Source organism: Scyliorhinus torazame, chromosome 22, assembly GCF_047496885.1.
Source record: "Scyliorhinus torazame isolate Kashiwa2021f chromosome 22, sScyTor2.1, whole genome shotgun sequence".
Taxonomy (NCBI): Eukaryota; Metazoa; Chordata; class Chondrichthyes; order Carcharhiniformes; family Scyliorhinidae; genus Scyliorhinus; species Scyliorhinus torazame.
The window spans coordinates 86,096,096-86,115,527 of record NC_092728.1 but is presented as its reverse complement, the minus strand read 5'-3'; the positions used below and the strand labels follow the sequence as shown (position 1 = coordinate 86,115,527).

General features: G+C 47.2%; 1 protein-coding gene across 7 annotated transcripts in view; it reads right to left on the bottom strand.

Annotated features, from left to right (window-relative positions):
- LOC140399180 (LIM/homeobox protein LMX-1.2-like) overlaps positions 1-19,432 on the bottom strand; it is a 225,386-nt gene that overhangs the window by 202,288 nt on the left and 3,666 nt on the right. For 2 of the 7 annotated variants that reach the window (XM_072488503.1, XM_072488504.1), the window contains exons 2-3: positions 17,610-17,732; positions 16,861-17,047 (exon numbers count right to left, since the gene is read on the bottom strand). In XM_072488503.1, coding sequence (XP_072344604.1) covers positions 16,861-17,047; positions 17,610-17,679 — 257 coding nt within the window. In that variant the 5' untranslated portion in view covers positions 17,680-17,732. Of the gene's footprint in view, positions 1-16,860; positions 17,048-17,188; positions 17,319-17,437; positions 17,547-17,609; positions 18,252-19,432 lie in introns of those variants that run through there. The other 5 variants (XM_072488502.1, XM_072488501.1, XM_072488505.1 and 2 more) reach the window with 5 other exon arrangements.

Below are 19,432 nucleotides of genomic sequence, written 5' to 3'. Positions count from 1 at the left end.
GCTACTGATCGCCAGCCGAACAGGATTCTTTGGCGGGCGATTAGGGAGGCAAGGGTGTCGGCTCCCTCTCCCCATGAAGAGTTCTGACTGGTCTTATACTGCCACTTTCGGGCTTGGATCAACCCTCATCCCCACAACCTTGGACATTGCCTCAAAGGCAGCTGTCCAGAAACTGGCCAGTCTGGGGGATGCCCAGAACATGTGGGTGTGGTTCGCCAGGCCTCCTTGTCACCATTCACATTTGTCCGCCACTTCCGAGAAGAAGTGGCTCATTCGAGTTCTAGTAGATGTGCTCTGTGTACCACTGTCAGCTACATTAGGCTTTGCCTTGTGCATGTGGAGGTGGAGTTGGCTCTGTGCAGAGCTTCACTCCAGAGTCCCCCCCTATTTCTATCCCTAGTTCTTCCTCCCATTTTCTCATGTCTCGTCCAGTGGGGAACGTGACTCTTCTAACAGTCGTCCATACTTGTCCCCGCAGTTCCCTCCACCTAAGTCGCCCGCGTCCAGCGGTTCCTTGACCATTGAGTGTTTCAGCGGGTATGTTGTTATCTCCTTGCGGGGGAAGCTTTTGATTTGTAGATGTCGTAGTTTGTTCCATTGGGCAGTTGAGACCTCGATGTCGGTTCCTTTAATGTCGCTAGTCTGTTTGAAGTCACTAACTGTCAATGCCCCCCTGTCTTCATTCCACCTCTTAAAGGTGCCGCCCACTATGGCTGGCGTGAACCTGTTGCAAATGGGAGTCATGGTTGACATTTTGGTCAGGCCGAAGTGTTGCCATAGCTGGTTCTATGACCGGAGCATGGCTATAACCACTGGGCATGTAGAGTGCTTGATCTTGATCGTCTGTACCCTCCCCGCCAGGGAGAGTGGGAGTGTGTCCCACCTCTGCAGGTCCTTCTCTACTTCCTCTGCCAGACTAGTCAGGTTCCATTTTTGGACAATTTGGATCCCCAGGTAGCTGAATGTGTTTTGGGTATGTTTAAATGGCAAGAATTCGCATTCATATGGCATCTTTCAAGTCCCCAGCATGTCCAACAGCACTTCACAGTCAATTAATTGCCAGTGAAGCAAATAGCCTGTTATTTTTTTTTAATTTAGAATACCCAATTAATTTTTTCCAATTAAGGGGCAATTTAGCTTGGCCAATTCACCTGCCCTGCACATCTTTGGGTTGTGGGGGCGAAACCCACGCAAACACGGGGAGAATGTGCAAACTCCACACGGACAGTGACCCAGAGCCGGGATCGAACCTGGGACCTCGGCGCCGTGAGGCAGCAGGGCTAACCCACTGTGCCACCGTGCTGCCCGCCTGTTATTTTTGTAGGCAAATGCAGCAGCCAATTGCAGCCAATGTCCTGCATGAGCAGAAGGAATTTTCAGAACTTCAGGGAAAGGGCTGGGGAGTGGGACCCGCTGACCTGCTCTTGCTGAGCGGCCTTGCATGGGCACTGAATAGCCTCTTTCCATGCTAGCCATTCCATTCTATCTCTCATCAACCGCAATGTGATAAATAACCAGTAAACCTATTTCTGAATGTTCTGTTTTTTCTTTGAAAATTAGAGTACCCAACTCTTTTTTTCCCCAATTAAGGGCAAATTAGCATGGCCAATTCACCTACCCTGAACATCCTTTGGGTTGTGGGGGGGGAGACGCATGCAAACACGGGCAGAATGTGAAAACTGTGCACAGACAGTGACTCTGGGCCGGGTCCTCAGCACTGTGAGGCAGCAGTGCTAACTATGGCACCACCGTGCAGCCTTTTATTTCTGCATGTACTGTTTGCAAGTGCCGACCGTGGGATAGGTGTTGGTCAGAAATTGGAGGATTCCCCAGCTCTTCTTCATATCTTGTCGTCACATCCTTTATATTCACCTGAACAAGAAGACAGGGCCTTGCTTAGACATCTCATCCAAAACGTACAGGCCTAAAAAGACCATGGTAAATATCCATTTGCCCTGTCTCAGCATTGGACAAATATCATATTCTGTGACACTTCCCATTCCCGTCTACTTTTTTTCCCCCTGTAGGAGCTGGTCCCAACTCCCTTGTGAATTTGTTAGCACAGTCAGACGCCATAGTGTCATCACTCTGAGTAACGTAGTTGGTCAATGGTTCTCCACAATGGGCTACGAGGAAATGTGCCATACAGCCACTTGCTGATTTTTCCTCCCTGTGGGGGGGCACGGTGGCGCAGTGGTTAGCACTGCTGCCTATAGCGCTGAGGACCCAGTTTCGATCCCGGCCCCGGGTCACTGTCCGTGTGGAGTTTGCACATTCTCCCTGTGTCTGCGTGGGTTTCACCCCCACAACCCAAAGATATGCAGGTTAGGTGGAATGGCCACGCTAAATTGCCCCTCAATTGGAAAAAATAATTGGGTGCTCTAAATTTTTTTATTTTTTAAATTCCCTCCCAGTGCACCTCGAACCCTTCCGCCCCAACGGCAATCTCACAGCTCAAAACTCACTGAGTGGGTAACTGTGAAAAAGAAATAACATCTGAGCCCAGGTAAACCTATAACAGATGTAAACATTTTGTTTCCAGAACGGCGAGATGGAAGGAGGCAATTCCCAATACTGCATAGCTTGCATGTGATGTAAATAATATGTGGGTGTTCGAACTGCTATCGCTCCCACAACAGTGCCTCTTTCACATGAAAATGTCACATAAAAACGGTTTGGTTTTATTACTTTAACCCCATAATACTACTTCTGAAACCTTCTTCCATTAGCGACGGTATTAAAAGATCTTATGCATTATTGATAAGAATCTTTCAAAACAATTAATACTGCAGCATCTATGATGGTCTTCCAATTACTTTTTCCAACATTAAAAAGTAACCAGTCTGTCTGGAAACTAAATAAAAGAAGTACAAGTAGAAAATATCCTTTCTTGCCATGGCTTAATGTCTGTGCATTGTGGCAAAAAATTAATACAGACCAGTAGAGTCACAGGTTCCAGTCTCTGCTGCTGCCTAGTTAGCCAGTCCCTGCTGGGGAGGTGTGGGGATTGTGCAAATGGTCTCACTATTGCCCACCCTATCCTCCAGCCAAGGAAACATAATAGCAGTGCTGAGCACTGCTTCCTTACTGCGCCAGGGACCCGGGTTCAAGCCTGGCCTTGGGTGACTGTCTGTGTGGAGTTGGCACTTTATGGGGCTGGTTTAGCACAGTGGGCTGAATAGCTGGCTTGTAAAGCAGACCAAGGCCAGCAACGGAGGTTCAATTCCTGTACCAGCCTCCCCGAATAGGCGCCGGAATATGGCGATGAGGGGCTTTCACAGTAACTTCATTTGAAGCCTACTTGTGACAATAAGCGATTTTCATTTCATTCATTTTCATTTCATTTCTCCCCGTGTCTGCGTGGGTTTCCTCCCACAGTCCAAAGATGTGCAATTAAGGTGGATTGGCCATATTAAATTGCCCTTAGTGTCCAAAAATAATGTGTAGGTTAGGTTAAGGGGTTATTGGGATGGAGTGGGGAATGAGCTTGGGAGGATTGGTGCAGGTTTGATGGGCCACATAGCATACATCTTCACTGTAGAGATTCTATGATTCCATGAAAACAGCAGATTAAGAATAGGATCCAGCTCACGATCAGCAACCACTAATGGAGTGTGCATGGCTGGACATTGGGAGAGACAGGGTCAGGCCTCGCTACAATGCCCTTCATAGATCCACACGTGTCAGTAACCCACCATCCAGACTCAAACATAACCTCTTGCTGTCTACTGCACTGTGACCTAACATAGTGAATGATGCAGCACTGAAAGAGACCATTCAGCCCATCATGCCTATGACAGCAGCAGATGGAATTGGAAGGAGGAAAGAAAAGAGATAAATGTGCACATAGGCACAGAGATATTAAAATGATGAGAGACATATTACTCAGGTCAAGGAATACACCACCAAATAGACAAACATGTCACAGTATTCTAACTCAGGGAGAGGTAAAATCAGCAGGGAAACCTTTCGGAACCACAATATATCCTTCTGAGACAAACGAGCCAATTTTAATTCCCTGCAAGTGGGTGAGTTTTGAATGGGTTAAAATCAGGCCCAGATTGCCAGTGGCTATCCAAAACTCCTGTCTGTAGGGAAGACATCCCGGAGGCGGGCAAACAACAGTAGGATTTATAACAGGAGCCAAACCATTGGTTATTAAAGGTGTAGACAGTTTTCTGTTTTAAGTGCACACAGCAGCTGATAGTGGGAGCCACTGTCATGCAAGCCACACTGCATGCCTTCAGCTATTTACCTAGTTGTTGTCCTCACTCTAATTTCCTCAGCTGCTGGGGTGACAGAAAGACAAAGATAAGTCTCCCGTTTCCATATTGTCTCTCTCATTTTGCAGATGGGAGAACTCATTTTCCCAGAACATAGGAGGCCTCTATTTGTTCAGTAAACTGAGAAATGGTTTTTAAGTATCAGCAATCTAAACATAGCGAGAATGAGAGGGTATATTCCGACCCTCCCAACCTTAACACAATTCCCTAATGAGCTGCTCTCCCCAAACATTCTTCACAGCGCTAAACTAGCTTCTCAGCAGCTGTTGAGCCAAGGAGAAGGATGACTCGAGGGGAGAAAGAGAAACCAAACGAAGGTTAATCAAAATCTGGTTCAGAAAATCTGCAAATGTTTAGTAACTTTAAAAGCAGATGCTGCTGTCATTCAGAGTTGAATGGCACTGATAATAAAGAAGTTCTTGCCATTCAAATGTGTGGAAGGCACTTAAAACACTTAATGCTAGATTCCGATTCTTTTACTCAATGTTCGAAGCTTTCATTTGTGGAAGTTTAAAAATGGGATAACATTTGGAACACAGGAATCAAAAGCATATAGTGCATCATTGCATTTGTGAATATTGCCCTTAATTTAATGAATTGAGCTTTGACTGGAATGTGAATGTGGTTATGAATTGCAGGGTAATTCTCAGTTAGATGGAAAAAGGCATGATTTCAGTTCGAAATGTGCAGCGATCCACAAATTCTGAGTGCTCACTCTCATAGCAATTGCTGTTTAATTATCTTACTAATATTTTTGATGTTTCCTTTTTAAAACTGATTTTTAACATTTCGTCCCATGATGTCCCAGAAGGAGTTTAGAGAATGAGCTGGGAAAATATTTTTTAAAAATGGTACATTGGGGTGCCATAGTGGCGCAGTGGTTCGCACTGCTGCCTCACAGCGCCGAGGACCTGGGTTTGATCCTGGCCACGGGTCACTGTCCGTGTGGAGTTTGCACATTCTCCTCGTATCTGCGTGGGTCTCACCCCCACAACCGAAAGATGTGCAGGGTAGGAGAACTGGCCACACTAAATTGTCCCTTAATTAGAAAAAAATTATTGAGTACTCTAAATTTATTTTTAAAAAATGGTACATTCAGTTTTGGAAAGGGAATGACGCTGACCTTTGATTATCCATATCTATGGCGAAGAGCTGACCATGGTTTTGAGGCACTCACCACACTTAAAATCACACCAGGAAGTGGGTGCCGGGCCAGAATTGTAGTGCTATGCACTAGATTAAGAATGGCCAATGTAGGCTCAGCCTGATACAATTTAAGGTGGTCCACAGAGCGCACTTGACGGGGGCGAGGTTGAGTAGGTTCTTTGGGGTAGAGGACAGATGTGGAAGGTGCTCAGGGAGCTCGGCGAACCATGTCCATATGTTTTGGTCATGCCCGGCACTGGAGGGGTTCTGGAGAGGAGTGGCGGGAGCAATATCTCAGGTGGTGAAAGTCCGGGTCAAGCCAAGCTGGGGGCTAGCAATATTTGGAGTAGTGGACGAACCGGAGTGCAGGAGGTGAAAGAGGCCGGCATTCTGGCCTTTGCGTCCCTAGTAGCCCGGCGAAGGATCTTGCTAAAGTGGAAGGAGGCGAAGCCCCCCAGCCTGGAGGCCTGGATAAATGATATGGCTGGGTTCATAAAGTTGGAGAGGATTAAGTTCGCCTTGAGAGGGTCTGCGCAGGGGTTCTACAGGCGGTGGCAACCGTCCCTAGACTATCTCGCGGAGCGTTAGAGGAAGGTCGGTCAGCAGCAGCAGCAACCTTGGGGGGGGGGGGGGGTGGCGGAGGGGACGTTCTGGGAGGGGGGGGAGGGGGGGGAAAGGGGGGACTGCCTAGGAGGGTGGATGAGCAAGAGATAACATGAAGGGTTGGGGAAACTGGCACCTACGGGTGAGAGCCAGTGTACAAAGCTGTGTAAATATATCATTTTGCCATGTATATATCTTGCTCTGCGCGATTTCTCGTTTTTTTTTTGTTACGGGGGGGGGGGGTTATTGTTTGTAAGGGAGAAAAATTGTGTTAAAAAACTTTAATAAATATATATTTTTAAAAAAAGAATGGCCATTGTCACGCTTCCCTGACATCAAAGTAAATAGGTGGACCGTAGAGAAGATCTAATGCACCTTTGCGCACCACAAAATTAGCAAACTTTCCCTGACTGGCCTGTTCTTCCCCATCGCCCGAGGAAATGATTGGAGGGTTGCGCAGTGCTTCTTCCAAACATTTCCAAAGTGAAATGACAATCGGAGACTTTTTGCATATTAAAGTTGGGCTACTTCCCAAACCAGGCAGGCCCTCCGGTAAATCCCTTTCAAATTAGTACCAGCCTCCTCGGTATTAAAGAGACAATGAAGCCATCAATTCCATCCCAAGATCATTAAGGCCAGGGGAAAACAAACAAAATCAGCTTCAAAGTGTTACTCAAGATTAAAGTGCAGAATCTTGTACATTTTTAATTGACGTATGTATCTGCTTTCTTTTCCCAATTTCCTCCCCCATAATTTCCCCTTCCCTCCTGGGGGCAGTGATTCACGGTGAGGTTGAGTTACATGGCAGGCTGTAGTGCCTGGTTTTCTTCATGTGCAAGTGCACAGAGGGAATGTCAACTAGCCGTTCCCAATGGGATGAACATCACAGCTGAGTCCATTGTTGTCCTTACCAGACATATCCATGTGCAGATACATCCCAGCAGTGTGCAATGGGCAGCAGTAAAAAGTGGATGCACTAACCGATTGCTCCCATTACTGGCCCACGTACTCTTCTTTAAAATATTTTAATTGAACATTTTTTAATGAATACAGAACAATAAAGGAAAACAAAACACACTCTCAAACAAAACCACAAACCTCCACCCCAACAGCTGAAGGTGACTAGCTCTTTAAAAAACAGAATGAAAGGACAACTTAAAAAAAAAAAATTTAGAGTACCCAATTCATTTTTTCCAAATTAAGGAGCAATTTAGCGTGGCCAATCCACCTAGCCTGCACATCTTCGAGTTGTGGGGACGAAACCCACGTAAACATGGGGAGAATGTGCAAACTCCACACGGACAGTGACCCAGAGCAGGGATTGAACCTGGGACTTTGCGGCCGTGAGGCAGCAATGCTAACCACTGTGCCACCGTGCTGCCCGTAGGACACCATATTTTATAAAGTCCCTCCACTGCGTCCCTTATCGTATACTTAATTTTGTCAAGATGCAAAAACTCCCAAAGATCTGCCAGCCATACCGAGGCATTGGCTGGAGAAGCTGACCTCTGCTCCAACAGCACCCACCTGGAGCGATCAGCGAGGTGAAGGCTAAAACATCTGCCCCCGGACCCATCAGTAGCTCCAACAGGTCCGACACCCCAAATATGGCCACCAGAGGACTGGGCTCCAATTCCATCTGTGGAATCACTGACATGGTGCTGAAGAAGGAAAGATCTCCCCAGCTCAGGACATGTCCAAAAATAATGCTCATGATTTGCCGGGCACGTCTAGCAACGCTCACGCTTACCTTCCACCCCCTCAAACAACCACCTCATCCTAGCCCTAATTAAGTGCGCTCTGTGTACCACCTTCAACTGGGCACCACAGTAGCACAGTAGTTAGCACTGCTGCTTCACAGCACCAGGGACCCGGGTTCGATTCCCGGCTTGGGTCACTGTATGTTCGGAGTCTGCACATTCTCCCCGTGCCTGCGTGGGTTACCTCCGGGTGCTCCAGTTTCCTCCCACAAGTCCTGAAAGACATGCTTGGACATTCTGAATTCGAACAGGCGCCGGGGTATGGCGACTAGCGGATTTTCACAGTAACTTCATTGCAGTGTTAATGTAAGCCTACTTGTGACACTAATAAAGATTATTATTATTAACAGGCCCAGATACTGTAAGGGTAATTGTATCATCCCTTTCAGTATACCTGCCACCAACCAAGGGCGAAACCTTCCTTGGTGTACATGATCATTATCAGTCAACCATCGGAGCAACTCAATATTGGCTTCCCCAACAAATCTTTCAGTCCAAATGACAGCAGGAAACATAGGGACGAGCCTTTCCAACAACACCCAGTTCCCAAGAATAAACATACACAAAACTAATTGGTGCTGCATAAAACAGTACTTTTTAAATTGACGTATTTAATCCCTCATAGAAAATGACAGCACTAATAACAAACAACGTCCAGGAATTAACTAACACTACAATCATACCACGGCTACTGACTTCCTCCTGCGAACACTTGAGCATTTTTAAAAACTGGGTGTCAGACGGCACTATAATAGGAGCTATTATAACAAGGAACAGGAGGTGACGTTATTCAAGGTGTGTCACACTGCTTCCCCTCCAGAGTCGCGTTTAGACTCGACTTCACAATTACACTGCCACATTTGTGTCACAGTGAAGTGAACAAAGGCTACAACACAAGGATGGCTGTATAACTATAATCTAATCAACAGAATTAATTTTTAAAAATAAAATTAGAGTACCCAATTCATTTTTTCCAATTAAGGGGCAATTTAGCGTGGCCAATCCACCTAGCCTGCACATCTTTGGGTTGTGGGGGCGAAACCTACACAAACACGGTGAGAATGTGCAAACTCCACACGGACAGTGACCCAGAGCCAGGATCGAACCTGAGACCTCGGCGCCGCGAGGCATCGGGGCTAACCCACTGCGCCTCCGTGCTGCCCTAATCAACAGAATTATAACCTGAGACAATACTATACACACGCTATTACTAAATTCATGTTCACCTGCTCAGCTGTGGCAATGGGATAGTGAGATGTCTTTATTTTATCCGCTATAATCCCTCGCCATAAACAAAAGTAAATATATCCAGCTTGATTCGCTGAAAAACATAATAATAATCTTTATTGTCACAAGTAGGCTTACATTACCACAGCAATGAAGTTACTGTGAAAAGCCCGGAGACGCCACATTCCAGCTCCTGTTCGGGTACACTGAGGGAGAATTCAGAATGTCCAATTCACCTCACAGCACGTCTTTCAAGCCTTGTGGGAGAAAACCGGAGCACCCGGAGGAAACCCACACAAACACAGGGAGAACATGCAGACTCCACACATACAGTGACCCAAGCCGGGAATTGAACCTGGGACCCTGGCATTGTGAAGCAACAGTGCTAACCACTGTGCTACCGTGCCATCCTAAGAAACTTATGTTTCAATAAATGTTCCATGTTTTGTTTGTTTCTCCTTTAAGTAACAGATATAAAATACACTGCATCTACGAAAATGGCCCCCGGATTGGATTCCTTCCTTTGCAAATATTTTGTGTAGGCGAGCCCTTGGGTAAAATGGCAATCGGTTGTGCCCCCAATTTGGGCCATGCATGCTTTGATCCCAATAATCAAATGAAAAAAGTTCAAAAATTTTGATTCCACACTGATGCAATCTTTTGCCTTGTGATCTGAATGGATGCTTCTTTTTATGACAAAGCATCGACTTTTTTTGGATTAACAAAAAACTATCCTGACCCACCACAGCGATTTGTGGGCTGCCTATCATATTTAAGTGGGTCCAATAAAAAGTGCCAACGAAAAAAGAAGCTGTGGGTTACCATGCTGAACATACCTACTTGTAAAAGCATTTCAGAACCAGTGCTCTTCCAAAGATCTGTTGATTTATGCGGCTGCATCCCATCTCATTAAATGTTTGCGGCTGTCAGTCTGAGGTAGTGTTCACAGCAGGCTGCCATGTCATGTCACACCAGGTACCACGATTCAACAGAGGTTAATAAGTATAAACTATTCTGCTACAGAACTGTTTACAGATCTCAGCTGCACCATTTAACATGTCAGGTCAATGTGTAACTTGCTTGTGCATTGAAATAATTTTGGATCAGATCTGCGGGATGTAGCAAGGCTCCGGACTCAGGTAACCGAGTTGAATTGGACTCAGTCTTTTGGCTACAGCCCTCGGCCAATGTTCAGGCAACGCTATGTCGGGCCAGTTTGCATTTAAAGAAAATCTTTCAGAAGCCCAATAACCTCAACAAAGATTTTCCTGTGTAAGCATTTACTGCCAGTATCCATGGTGATGGATTTTCATGCTGTAGCTATGAAATTCACATTGTTGCCACTAACCACTTAAGACCCTGTTGGGAAGGCTCGTCAATGCCTGACAAAAGTTGATGCAAAGCAATAGTTGTTGTCTTTTGTTAGTTGCCAGGCTTCTAGCAGAGTACTATTATGCACCAGTGATTGAAGTGGCCATGTTAAAACCCTATATATAAAAAGGGGCTAAATTCTAATGACAGGCATGAAGTGTGATAATGCAGTGGACAGCTATGTGGGGTAGACCCTTTATTTTTTTTTATAAGAATGACATCACGCTGATTCTCTCCGGAAAGCCCAAAATTTGGCAAAAAGAAAATCTTACCAATATAACTAAGAGCCGGGCTTAAGTCAGAAACTCAAACACACACACACAAATAAGAAGTGAAACAAATTGAGTCCCTTGCCTTGCGAATTCACAGAATGGGACACGGAATAAACACGTTGAGGACTTTCGATCAGAAACTCTGGACTCTCCCATGCATCAGTCAATCGCATTACAGCCGAGGCAGTAAGGAGTAGATGTGTGCAGGCAAGCATTTGCAAAACGCCCAGTGTTCACAATTGTGGAATTAGCAGAGAAATCCTGGTGAAAAGTGACAAAACGCGCGCGAATATAACGTTTTTTTAAAAAAAATTGCATGGTTCGGAACGAATTCCCTGGCGTAGCGCAACGCAATTAAATGAGGACTTTTCTCAACAATGCAACTGTACTTGATCATAATTCCAGGGACGGTGATAGTATGTTTTTCTGATTCTGCTAATTAGCTCTCCGCAACAATAATGAAATGATTGGCAGGCTTGCGAGCTTCCCTCACTCCCCGGTGTAATGGGTCCACTGTAAACCTGTGTAGTACACGCAGGAGCAGAAGCAGCAAAGTTAACCTTGTTCCCTGCTCCCAGTAGACGCTTCTCTCCGGTGACTGGGAGAACAGTGCCAATCCCTTGATTAAATTGCAGCCGTACACCATTTTCCCCAATCCCTTTTTAAAAAGATACACCTATATCACAGTCAATACATTTTATGGCAATTTTGGTACGTTGGCAATTTACTTAAAATACCTATTCCCCCGACAACCCTAGTTATCAGCACGCACCTCTCTGACCAAACGTTCAAAGACCATCGCTGTTCGGGGGTGGGGATATTTATCGTTTGCGATGGCTCGATTTGATGCCTGGCGCGTATTCCCCAAAACGAAGACAGGCATAATTTCTATCCACTGGCTGGAGAGATCAGAATTATTATTTGTAGCCGGTCCAAATCGTTTCAAATCAACCCGCTGTGAATCGAATTCGGGGTTTGGGGGGCTGAAAAACATTTCGAATCCGTTCATAGCTTCAGTCAGACAGGCTGGGGAACCGTGTTTATCTTTAATTGTTCAGAACACAACACGTCTGATCCGCAATCCTATTTCGTCCGAACGGTCCTGTCCCGTTCGTTTTAAAAAGAATCGCCCGCTTGCCTCGTTTCTCATATTCCAGAGTTTAAACTGATTTGAATTGTTTCTGCTTTAAGCGACTATTGAAAACGGGCTCTCTCGTTGATATTAATAGTAATAATCTGTATTGTCACAAGCAGGCTTACATTAACACTGCAATGAAGTTACTGTGAAATAATCGCACAAAAGACTATAACTGGACTTCGTTAATTGTAGGTGTTTATTTTTTTTAAATAATCCCTTCGATACTGTTCTGGGCCGAAATGTTTGATTTTCAGATTGATTTTACATCGCTGCCTGGCCCCCAGTGGAAACAACCTGGACATTTGAAAGCTGGGCGCCAATTCGCCTCTCTCACACCCTCCTATTTCAGAGTTTAAAGGACTGTCTTGAACTTCTTCTGCCCTAAGGTTTAGCGCTCCAGTGCCCGAACATTAAAAGGCCATCGAGCACGTTAAAACAAAAATGAACTGAGGATTTCATGTGTGTTCAAAATTCTCAGCGTGTCTGAGAGGGTGTAATGCACAGCATTTGCGGCCCTAACCCTCGGGAGAGCGCCTCTCCAAGGACATATCTCTGACGTTAACAATCTTGGCGAGGCGCTTCCAGGTTTAGCCGACTAGTTCAAATACTCAGACTCCATTCAGCAGCCAAACTCCCGAAGAAGGTTGGAAATGGAAATTCCCCTACAATGAATGAACCCCCTATTTAAAGGCGAGCAGGTAGCTGCTGTCATTGCATTGTCCCTCGGCGCCTTCCTCCTCTGCCAGTTGCTGCTGTGAACATTTTCTATATCGCACACGATCTTACAACTTTTAAAAAAAGTTTGCAAAAAATAGACCATGTCACCCTTGAAGGGGCTGAGGATATTTGTCAAGAAGGGGGAAGGTGTTTTGGTCCACGCAGGGTTGATATCAGAATGTCTGACTGAGCTTTCAGGCACCGCCTCTGTGCAGCGGTTTGATGTGTGAACTCTCAGCAACACTAAGACAAAACGTCCCGCGGCATCTCCCAGCCCCGCACAGTAAACCTCACTCTGAGAAAATGAATTTGGCCCATCATTAGTTTTAAACTTTCCCCTCCAACACTTTCGCCCCTCACACCTTCCCTCTATCCCCCTCACACCTTCCCTCTTTCCCCTCACACCTTCACTCTTTCCCCTCACACCTTCCCTCTTTCCCCTCACATCTTCCCTCTTTCCCCTCTCACCTTCCCTCTTTCCCCTCTCACCTTCCCTCTTCCCCCTCTCACCTTCCCTCTTTCCCCTCTCACCTTCCCTCTTTCCCCTCTCACCTTCCCTCTTTCCCCCTCACACCTTCTCTCTTACACCTTCCCTCTTTCCCCCTCACACCTTCCCTCTTTCCCCTCAGACTGTCCCTCTTTCTCCCTCAGACTGTCCCTCCTTCCCCCTCACACCTTCCCTCCTTCCCCCTCACACTTCTATCTTTCCCCCTCACACCTTCCCTCTTTCCCCCTCGGATCTTCCCTCCTACTCCTCACACCTTCCCTCTTTCCTCTCGCACCTTCCCTCTTTCCTCTCGCACCTTCCCTCTTTCCCCCTCACACCTTCCCTCTTTCCCCCTCACACCTTCCCTCTTCCCCCTCACACCGTCCCTCTTTCCCCTCACACCTTCCCTCTTTCCCCTCACACCTTCCCTCTTTCCCCTCACACTTTTCCTCTTTCCTCCTCACACCTTCCCTCTTTCCCCTCACACCTTCCCTCTTTCCCCTCACACTTTCCCTCTTTCCCCTCACACCTTCCCTCTTTCCCCTCACACTTTCCCTCTTTCCCCTCACACCTTCCCTCTTTCCCCTCACACTTTCCCTCTTTCCCCCTCACACGTTCCCTCTTTCCCCTCACACCTTCCCTCGTTCCCCTCACACTTTCCCTCTTTCCCCCTCACACCTTCCCTCTTTCCCCCTCACACCTTCCCTCTTCCCCCTCACACCTTCCCTCTTTCCCCTCACACCTTCCCTCTTTCCCCCTCACACCTTCCCTCTTTCCCCTCACACCTTCCCTCTTTCCCCTCACACCTTCCCTCTTTCCCCCCACACCTTCCCGCTTTCCCCCTCACGCCTTCCCGCTTTCCTCCTCACACCTTCCCTCTTTCCCCCCACACCTTCCCTCTTTCCCCTCTCACCTTCCCTCTTTCCCCTCACACCTTCCCTCGTTCCCCTCACACTTTCCCTCTTTCCCCCTCACACCTTCCCTCTTTCCCCCTCACACCTTCCCTCTTCCCCCTCACACGTTCCCTCTTTCCCCTCACACTTTCCCTCTTTCTCCCTCACACCTTCCCTCTTTCCCCCTCACACCTTCTCTCTTTCCCCTCGCACCTTCCCTTGTTCCCCTCACACCTTCCCTCTTTTCCCTCACACCTTCCCTCTTTCCCCCCACACCTTCCCGCTTTCCCCCTCACACCTTCCCGCTTTCCTCCTCACACCTTCCCTCTTTCCCTCCCCACCCTCCGTCTACCCCCTCCTCCCCCCCACCCTCCCTCCCTCCCTCTCCACCTTCGCTTTCACATCTCCCCTTCTCCACCTTGCCCCTTTCACCGTCCCTCTTTCCCCCTTTTCTCACCCCACACTTTCTCTCCCCCCTTTCTCCTCGCATATTCCCGTCTTCCAGCTTCAGAATTCCCCCACACATTGGGCTGATTTGCCTCTAAATTAAATACGAAGTTTCATTAAATTTTCAGAGAGACGATGGTTAAGGGTCGATAGGAGAGACCGTTGCTTTCCCCCCCCCCCCACCCCCGAAAAGAAAATCGAACTCTTTAAACGGAACATAAAAAATTATTAATAATTCATCACAAGATCAATGTGCCGGCATAACGCGCAACATTTTGAATGTTCCAAAATATGTTCCTCGCTCGCAGCTTTCTCTGAGCGGGGTTTACTTTTTAGGAACCCGATTGACGGGACATCTAGCAAAGCCCAATTCAGCTTCGTCTCGTCTCTACGTTTACAATCAGCTTTCTCCCCGTTGTCGTTGTTACAACCACGTGGACACCACCATCTATCTATCAGTGGAACATCTGACCTTTAATATTCAAAGCTGAGCTTGTATTTTCAAATATGATGGGAGCACTCTACAGCTATTTTTAAACAATGCCGACTATTTCCCAGAGTTCAAATCCAACAGTCCGGTTGACGCTCTTGTTGAGCGAGTGAATCTCTAGCTTTGGGTGGAGAGCGAGGTTTTGCCCCCAAAACCACCACCACACACACACACACAACTTGACCAGAAGATGCACTTCACAACGGGCCTGAATGGAATCAATGGGTTGACTGCTACAGCCGCGATTACAGCCACTTGTATCTGACAGATGATCAAAGTGTGAAGGCTGAACTTGTCTAATATATTTTGGCTTTCAAAATTTCCTGAGGGCCCCGGAAGCGGGTAGGGGCAATATGAGCTTTCCTCATATTTCCAACTGCTACAAAAGTCCACATAGGGGAGCACCACGTCCAAGTGTCCCTGTCTGTACACAGAGGCTGCGGAATAACCATGCGGCCCGCAGCAACACCGCCAAACACCCCAGAGGCCCAAATGCCACCCGTGTCATGGAAAAAAAAACAGACATTTACAAAAGAAAAATACATCAATCCGGCCTGGTGTCCCAAAACAAATTCGCACCCTTTGGGATATCTCCAGGGCTGTCCTGGAAATGTATCTGCAGTGAGGGAAACCCCTCACTGTGGCTCGCTCCCAGCAGAAAGCCGGGGAGCTGCAGGAATTGTACAACGTGTGCCTGTGTGTCGAGATTTCCTTTCAAACTGTCCCGGGGCGGTCGGTTTGATACATCTTCACTTTTGTGGTGGTGGGAATCCTGGGCAGTGTGGTTATTATTTTGCCGGAGTGTGTGTGTGTATGGTTTTGTTTTGGATAAATTTAGACACTTGTGGGAGCTCTGTGTAGAAGCAGACCCGGTGAAGGAACGGTCTGCTGTGGCCCAGGTGACCAGTCCGTCTCCAACTCGAGTGTGTCCACCCTCCAATACACCCCCCAAAAAAACAGGAGACATTCAGTAAAACCAATCAGATCTCGCCGCATGAAAAGCAAGGAGTGGGGATTAAACACGCACACACTGGATATTCCATTCTGCTTTCATTTGTATAAACACGGCTTACTTCATCGTAAAGGACTGCCGCCGCTCTCCAAGTTACTGTTTCTGATTAAGATAACTGTGGAGAGGGGAAATATTTGAGGCATCATTTGGGGCTTGAGGCATGATTTTAATTTTCAAGCTCTTAATATGTTCTTGTTTTGGAGGGGAAGGTGGGAGAGGGAATACAACATTATTGGTTTTCCTATCCTAGAGGTGCCGCCTGTAATATAGACATCCTGCACACAGGTATGTGCAGAGTTGCACTGTCAATCGAGGTCAACTGAAATTATTTCGGGTGCTTTTGCGTGTACAGGAAAATTCTAAATATAGCCGAAAGCTAGCACCCCGGCTGCCTTATAATTCTGGCCACAATGGCTGTATTTTCGACAATCGAACTGCTGCAAGCGGGCGACAGATAGATTCCGATGTGGCCTTGCCCAGGCCCAATCTTGAGAGGCACAGCGGAATAAAAACCCACGACATCCCCAGTCTGAGCAAGGCACCCGCCGAGAGTCACACAGGCCCGCAATGCCCCCCGAGAAGTGGCGCTTTGTAAAATATAACCACCCCCCCCTCCCCAGAAAAATTAGACAAGAGTCCTCGACACGCACATTAAACATTCGGTGAAAGGTTGAATTTGCGGAATTGAGGATGTGGAGGCCCAATTGCTTTCAGCAACCCACATTCTGCTAAAGAAAGAAACAATCCCTAGGTTTCAAAACTTCATGGTAAACAGAAAACTCGGGTCAATAACAGAGTTACCGGCGAAACTATATTTTCTTTTCGTTTTGGAGAGGGGCGGGGGGGGGGGGGGCAACTCACTTTTTTTTCAAGAAATATCGGAATTTGCGGCTTTAATGCCGAACCAGGAAACATACACACACAAAATAAAACAGAAAACCTTAATCCACATTAAGAACGATAATAAACGGGCAGTCCCCTTGCCTTGGTTAAAGGAGACGCGCTGGCACTTACTGATCATAGTCGTGTTTGCAGTATAGTTTCCTGTCTCGAAAGTAGCAACTCCTGGTGAGGGGCTGTTGACACACCGCGCATTGCAAACAATGTTCATGCCAGGAAGCTTCATTGACCCTCATAAGAAAGCGATCTTCTATCGGCCTTTGGCAACCGTCACACATTTCTTTATGTTTACAGTCGGAGCCTACAGGAGCGAGCGAGAGAGAGAAGAATAAATAAATAGGTGTTTTGGAACGAAACAATAAAATTATCCAGCTTCTTTCTCCTGGCGACCAGCGTTAGTGAGATTTGGAAGTGACTCCTTCCCTCGAATATCACCCCTTACCCCTTAGCCCCCAGCCTCTGAAACACCTTCACCGCTTTACAAAAAAAAACCCCAGCTCTGCAGAAACTGTCACTCCTTCCAAATGTTCTCTTTTCTTTAGAAACCGGGACGATTTGGAGAAAGTGAGTGCAGTATCTCCGAATCTGCTGCCAACAATGTAATCTCCCCTCAACGAAGAAATCACATTTGCTGCTTCCTCACCCCCCCCCCCCCCCCCCCAAAACCACACACACAAAAACATCGCCCTACTGTCGGCATCTTCCTCATTCCTCGCAGCCGGCTGCCCGGCTCAAAGCCGGCAGATAAATGGTTCGAATCGCGCGAGCCGCAAGCAAAGGACTGACTGGCCTTTAATCGTTTCAGAAGAGGAAGAAAAAAAACAGAACAAAAGGAAAAAAAAGTTTATAAACACGTTATTTACCCAGTAGCATTCCCAAGGTGGCAGGACCTGAACGTAACGGGTGCTCCTCCATTTTTATATCGTCTAGCATGTTTGCAGCCTCGGCTTCTCTTCTGCTGAAGCACCTATCCAGGGATTGGGGACCTGTTGCGAGAGGCATCCAGGGTCACTATTATACAAGCACCAAACGGCGGCGCCCCCTCCCTCCTCTCTCACCTCCCCACACACACACCTCCAACTTTAATGCTAACTTTTAGCACAATCGATACCAGCTATTTCCGAGGACACGTTCTTTACATGCGGGGAGGGGGGTCTCGAAACTTGTAATCGGGAGTAATTGATGGCTGCACTTACAAGTTAGACCAGCACTTTGTTCGGTAGAGAGAGAGAAAAAGGTTCTCTTTAAATAAACGCGGTCTTGTTAGCACCTGAGGGAGCACAAGTGAGGAGAGAGGAGGGCTGAAATGAACCAAGGTAAAAGTTGCAATCCAGCCTTCTCGGGTTATTTCACACACCCACCCACACACACACACACGAGAAAATAAAACCAGGAGGAAATTAACTAGGAGTAAATCCCCAAGAAGCGCGGTGAAGGTTTTCCCTGGGTGCTCGGATGGGAATGTGCCATGGAGCGTTCTTTGGAGCGGGTGGGTATAGGACCTGGGAGTGGAGGGAGGGGGAGAGAGGGGGAGTGGGGGTGGGGGGAGGAGCGCCCGGCGCATGGATACAGACGCCAGAACGCCTGCGCCTCCCTTCGGAATGAGAGCTGCAGCCAGGAAATAGAGCGTCAGCTCCACAGGCACCAGGTGGGAACTCAATTCACTTTTCACCTCCATTCTGAGCACTACATCTAGACATTCTTCACCATCTCGCTGCTTTAAGTCAAAAATAATGCAAACGAAAAAAAAAGCTTTAAAAAAGCATCATGATTTCTGTTCTGGGTGGAGGGAAATCCCCCCCCCGCACACACATGATATTAGAGAACATTTCGATATAAATCTGGCGAACTGCATGTACATTTCTACCCTGCAAACGTGAATTGGCGTTAAGTGACGAGTTAATGGTTTCGGAAATACTGTGTTTTTGTTTATGTTAAAATGACAGGGAAGGAAATCGTTAAACGTGGCCAATTGCTGTTCAGAGACCCACTGCAGATGTGAAAGGTGAGAGCTTTCAAATATTCAGAGAACCTAACACGTCCCCGCTTGGCCATACTGCTCTTCCTGATATCCTGAAGGTGGCTTTCTTTGACTCAACCCGAGATAAGTGTTTACTTTGAAACACACACACACGTTTAAAGCACTCGTTTCAAAATCGACGCCACAATCGGTAGAAATCGCCCAAAGCCCCCCCCCCCCCACACACACACATACCATCTACAGACACACACATACCATCTACAGACACACACACACCATCCACAGACACACACACCATCCACAGACACACACACATACCATCCACACACACACACACCATCCACACACACACACACCATCTACAGACACACACAGATACCATCCACACACACACACACCATCTACAGACACACACAGATACCATCCACACACACACACCATCCACAGACACACACACATACCATCCACACACACACACCATCCACACACACACACCATCCACACACACACACACCATCCACAGAGACACACACCATCCACACACACACACACCATCCACAGACACACCATCCACAGACACACCATCCACACACACACCATCCACACACACACCATCCACAGACACACACACCATCCACAGACACACACACACCATCCACAGACACACACACACACATACCATCCACACACACACACCATCCACAC